At 42.0% G+C, this 5135-nt stretch overlaps 1 protein-coding gene and 1 non-coding gene across 2 annotated transcripts; both read right to left on the bottom strand.

Moving 5' to 3' along the window:
* Positions 1–553: 553 nt before the first annotated feature.
* Positions 554–3098, bottom strand: LOC102374307 (cytochrome c oxidase subunit 7C, mitochondrial). Its single transcript, XM_006021243.3, has 3 exons — positions 2961–3098; positions 2627–2773; positions 554–664 (listed from the first exon to the last, which is right to left on the bottom strand). The coding sequence occupies exons 1-2, from the start codon at positions 3033–3035 to the stop codon at positions 2657–2659; spliced, it is 192 nt and encodes a 63-aa protein (XP_006021305.1). The 5' UTR covers positions 3036–3098; the 3' UTR covers positions 554–664; positions 2627–2656.
* On the bottom strand, positions 2235–2296 carry LOC112549871. Its single transcript, XR_003093455.1, has one exon. It is a non-coding gene; the product is annotated as a small nucleolar RNA Z39 (small nucleolar RNA).
* Positions 3099–5135: the final 2037 nt, after the last annotated feature.

Below are 5135 nucleotides of genomic sequence, written 5' to 3'. Positions count from 1 at the left end.
GCCTCACTGCACGTCTATAGGCACCTATTAAGACTAAGCTGCACTGAAATAAAAATTTGCTCCTATCTTAAAGGCAAATGAAAAGATGACATCTTAAAACTATGAAAGGGTACATGCTTTCAATGTTATGCTGCCTATACCCAGCACAGGGAGCTACTGTCTGCAGGGGCAAACTTTGCTCCTATTTTTGGAGAAAGTGTATTGCAGCAATTTCCATGCTGAAATCAAGCTGGACAGAATACAATACAGATAAAGTATGCTTTCAAGATCAATGCTTTTACCCTCAAATACTAGTTAGCATTTTTAATTCTTTAGTTTAACTGAACTCGCATGATTGTTTAAAGTCTTACTGGGACTAGAACAAGAGCATATGATTGTTCTACAGTTTCTAGTTTTTGTCTAATTGAATACTAAAATGGAATAGTAGCAAGACTGTTTTTGTAGACCATACATGTACATCACAAGCTTAGGTAATAGGCAAGATATAAATAACTACAAACTAGATGCAAGCAGTCAGAAGCATTTGATAGTTTGACAAAAAGATCTCATCCAAACCAGTCAGATGTAAGCTTTATTTACAGACACATCCAGCGTGGTAAATAATTTTAGTTTTGCTTTTTCATGGCAAGAGAAGGTGTTCTGCAGGAGATGCTTCATATCAAATAATCAAAATAAATAAATAAATAAATAAATAAATAAATAGAGGAGAGATATGAGGAGATAGATGAACTCTGCATTAATACTAACCCTGGAAGGAAATCAACTGATTTAACACAATTAAGGTGGATCCCAAGCACTATTCACTTCACATCTTTGTGAAAAGATCAGGGGGTGGCACTGAATGCATTTAAAACATAAGAAACTCTACAATGAATTCACCAAAAAACCCCAACCCCCCCAAAAAAAAACCCCCAAAGACAGAATAATTAGTTGCAGTCTCACCAAATCCAACCTAAGAAAGTGTGTACTGAAACTCACAATTTATTCACCTAAAGCAGTCTTTAAGAAAGGTATCCAGCCCTGAACGAAGATGGGGAACCTACTGTTTCCCTTGTAGTTTGTCCCAATAGTTAGTTTTCTGTACTATTACAAATCAACCTAAATAGAGGTTGGCTTAACAACCAGTCACTGTTCTTGATATACCCAGGTTACAGCCCTTCAATATTTTAAAGCTTGCACCCCCAGAAATATATATTTATACAATTAAGACCTCCCTTGTATATCCACTCAACAGTTTCATTATCTCTTTGTCATAACCTTGCAAAGGTAGCCAATATTCACTTGCTATGAGGTATGAAGCCTTTGCTGGCAGAAAACAGCAATTTCTTAATTCTTCATTCCTCGAGAAGCATGACCTTGCACTTGGCTTCAATGGTCTCAGTTTATCAAGTAATCCAGGATCATTATTTGAATACCCCATCATCATTATAGGCAATTCAATGATCAAGGGCTTCAGTAAATGTACTTACCATAGCCTTGATAGAACTATTAACAGTGCCAGGGCTAAATCAATTCCAGCAGACTCTTACTTGTTTTCCATTAACACCTCCTTTAGAGCCAGCCATTCAATTCTTACTCCATTTAAAAGTATTCACACACACCATACTTTCATTCTGAGTTAAAAAACTGTTATTATGCAGCTTCCACTCCTACAGTATCAAAAACTTAATCTGACTTTAAGAGCTTCATTATACAAGATAATGCTGACAAACATTAAACGTCTATCTAAAAATTATTCATATAATTCAATTTGATCTTTTAATAAAGATCAGTCTAGGTTCTTCCTAGACAGTTACTGGCAGAGCTTTTTTTTCCCTCTCTCTTTCAAACACTCTGCTAAAACCAGTCATAACTCCCTTAGCTACATACAGCCAGTAAATATAGTTATAGAAAGCCATTTCAGCAGGGGCAAAAGTTATTGAAAATCTATCAATTTTTTAGTGCCGACATTAAACAAACTTAATTTTAAAATACGTTGGTGCCAACTGAATGTATATCTGACAAAATAAAAAGCTGTCAAAGAAAATAGCTCCTTAAGATGAAGTTACTTTAAAACACACTTCCTCCAAAAGATGCACAGTCTATAGACTGCCACCAGTATGCATGCGAGAGGAAGAGGTATTTGTGGAAAGGTATTTGAGGAACGATATTCCTCAAAACTGAGATTACTTAATGTTGGGTTTAAAGCACGGGTAAGATTTACATCCTAACTAATATTTTAGGCACATAACTGGCACATCAGAAAGCGTTTACAGTATCATGGTTTATCATACTGATATAGTCACATCATTTATGCCAGAGATGCTCAGAAATGGAATTTATGCCTTTATATTACAATATTAACAACTACACTTAACTACCTGGCAGAAGAAAACTGAAACCGGCTAGTTTTCAGAGGCCAGCTGTATAAATTACCATCATTCCTTAATCCATTGCTAGCGAGCCCAGTGAAGGACCACCACACAAAGTTATCTTCTAAGAGGTTAAATAAGGCCAACTGTTTCAATAGCTTCAAGCATGACACACACCTGGCACTAGGAACCCTGGCTTCCCCCCCCCTCCCCTTAAAGCTCATCTTAGTCACGAGCACTTCCAACACAACCCTTTCCCTCGCACACTCATTTACCTGGTCTGCATGAATCAAAGCTCAGCCTTTTCACTTCTTAAGCAGCTGGTGCCTTACGATAAGAAAAGGGGCAAGAAACCCACTCCCAAGAAACACGGACATTACAGCCAGCAGCCGCCATTTGTTTTCCACAGAGAACGGCAGGTTCTAGAGGAGAGAGGAGAGCGCGTGTGAAATGCAAGTCACTGAGTCCTATCGGGGATTAAAAGGCTTTTAGAAACATTACCCTTCCCATCCCGCGGGGGAGGGCAGGCCAGAGGGGAACAGTAGGGAAACGGAGCTCTTTGAAGCTCACAGACCCAGCGCTTCACATACAATTAAATATGAAGAAAGCAGCAGCGGGACGCATTTCGTAGTGAGCGCGGCGGAGGGCGGAGGTAGCGAAGCGCCGGACGCTGGCGGCCAACATGACGGCGTGAGCGCACTTCCTCCTTCTCTGCCTCGCGACCTTCCTGGAAGGGCGAGCACTGACGCTAGGTCTTCCGGGACTGCCACGGCAGCCAGCACGCTCGCAGGCAGCGGGGCATTACGGGAAGCGTAGTTACGAGGCCGTGTCACGCCCATCCGCGGGGCAGGAGGGGTCACGTGACCCTACTGCGAGGACGCCTCAGGGCCTCCATCTCGTTGCTGTTCCAGGGCCGCGCTGTGAGACCCTTCCCTGTTCTGCCCCAGAGGACAAACCTGTCTATATTGCAGGTAGAGAGAGACATGCACAGAACTGTATATGACATGTATGTGTATGTAATATACATGGGTGCACACGCAGCACACATCTATGTGTAGGCATGTGTGCGTGTGTTTATACAGGCAGGCAAGGGTTATTGAGTAGACGCAGTATTTTTTATTAGACCAACCGAGTACAGGCAACCCCTGCTCAGCGCTCCTTATTGGTTCCAGAAACGCCCAAGGTTAAGTCAAATGAGCGTTAAGTGAAAATATCTGACAACCCAAGATGACGACTGCAGTTGTTTTTAATGACCCAAGATGGTGCTCGCGAGTGTTATAACAAACCTCGCTCAGCGCTAAGTGAAATCAGGTATCAATTTCAAACAAGTGTTATAGTGAAACAGCACTAAGTGAAACAGCGTTAAGCGGGGAGTTGCCTGTAGTTGGAAAAAAGTTCTTAGCGCTCAGGGGTCACATAATTAGTTTATATAGATGTGGCTATGAACACGTCCATATAACAGCTGGCTGTACAACAAGCATGGAAAACACCAACCCCGAAGCTCAGGCTGTTGACCCTCTGCGCCACTCTTGCTGGGAAGCGTCGGTTCTGGCAGTCACACAATCCCGCAACATCTCTGCTTTGATTACAGTTCCTTTTCAAGCGGTCTTGGCTGCAGAGTAAAGCTTGCAAACGTGGCCTCAGGGCATCTGGAGGGCTCCAGAGCCAGAAAGGAAGCATAACATAATTTAAAAGCACAAAAAGAAACGCAGACCAACAAAACCTTGTGGTTTTTAAGCCCATCCGTTACTTCGGAAGCCTCAGTCACAATTTTTCAGTGCCTTAAATTGGGGATGACTGGCTTTGAGACCAAAATACCTTCAGCATTCCCATGTAAGCTATGTAACACTTGTTTTATTGGTCACACAGTGACTTACCATGTTATACAGGTAGGGGACAAATCCTACTCTAAAGTAAATGGAATTGATAGATATAACTGGGGCAGGATTTTCCCCATAGTTTCAAACGGTAAAGCAGTTAATGTGACTAGTAAAGCAGGAAGCTCATAAGCTACTGAGAGAGACATGTGCACTGTATTACCAAATCACGTATGTTACAATGAACATTTTTTAAGTCCAAGCTTGTGGATTGTGTCATTTATAAAAAGTACAGGTCATCTCTCTTCTCACCTCTGCTATCCTCTCCTAAAGGAAGTGGAAACCCCAGAAGCCCAAACCCTGCTCAATGAAGGATCATCCCTGATTTAAACCATCCCAGCCAAATGTCTGTCGAACCTGCTTTTGTTAGTGTAAAAGTGACGTAGCCATGATAGTGCAGAAATTATGCGAGGCAAGGATTTCTCATGCTGGTATCTTTATGGACCAGCTATGTAGTTGGGATAGAGTTAGACAAGCTTTAGAATGCAAGACATTCTTCCTCAGGTTGGATCACAATGAGCCAGGCGCAGCATAGTAAACAGCAGCAGTGAGAGGGAGTGAGAGAAATTCCCAGGGGTAACAGACATACGGTGGAAGAATGTCTTGCATTCGACAGCTTGTCTAACTCTATCCCAAGCACATAGCGGGTCCAGTAAAAGATATCACCCTAAAAAGTCCTTGCCTCACATAATTTCTGGGCCATCACAGCTACAACATCACTCTTGCATTAACAAAAGCAGGTTAGACATTGTTATTCTCAGTGTTACGCCTGAGAATTCCTCTCACCCCCTCTCGCTGCTGCTGTTTACTATGCTGTGCCTGGCTCAATTTGATCAGACCTGAGGAAGAATGTCTCGCATCTGAAAATTCGTCTAATTCTATCCCAACTACATACCGAGTCCAATAT

This window comes from Alligator sinensis, unplaced genomic scaffold (genome assembly GCF_000455745.1).
Source record: "Alligator sinensis unplaced genomic scaffold, ASM45574v1 scaffold122_2, whole genome shotgun sequence".
NCBI classification, from domain to species: Eukaryota; Metazoa; Chordata; order Crocodylia; family Alligatoridae; genus Alligator; species Alligator sinensis.
The sequence above is the reverse complement of the archived record's forward strand: the minus strand, read 5'-3'. Positions and strand labels throughout refer to the sequence as shown.

Bases quoted from the DNA above. Each gene is read 5' to 3' on its own strand.
- LOC102374307 (XM_006021243.3), bottom strand. From the start codon at position 3,035: ATGTTGGCCGCCAGCGTCCGGCGCTTCGCTACCTCCGCCCTCCGCCGC. The intron at 2,774-2,960 runs GCTTTCTTCATA...TCTCTCCTCTAG, and splicing joins ACGAAATGCGTCCCGCTGCT to AACCTGCCGTTCTCTGTGGA.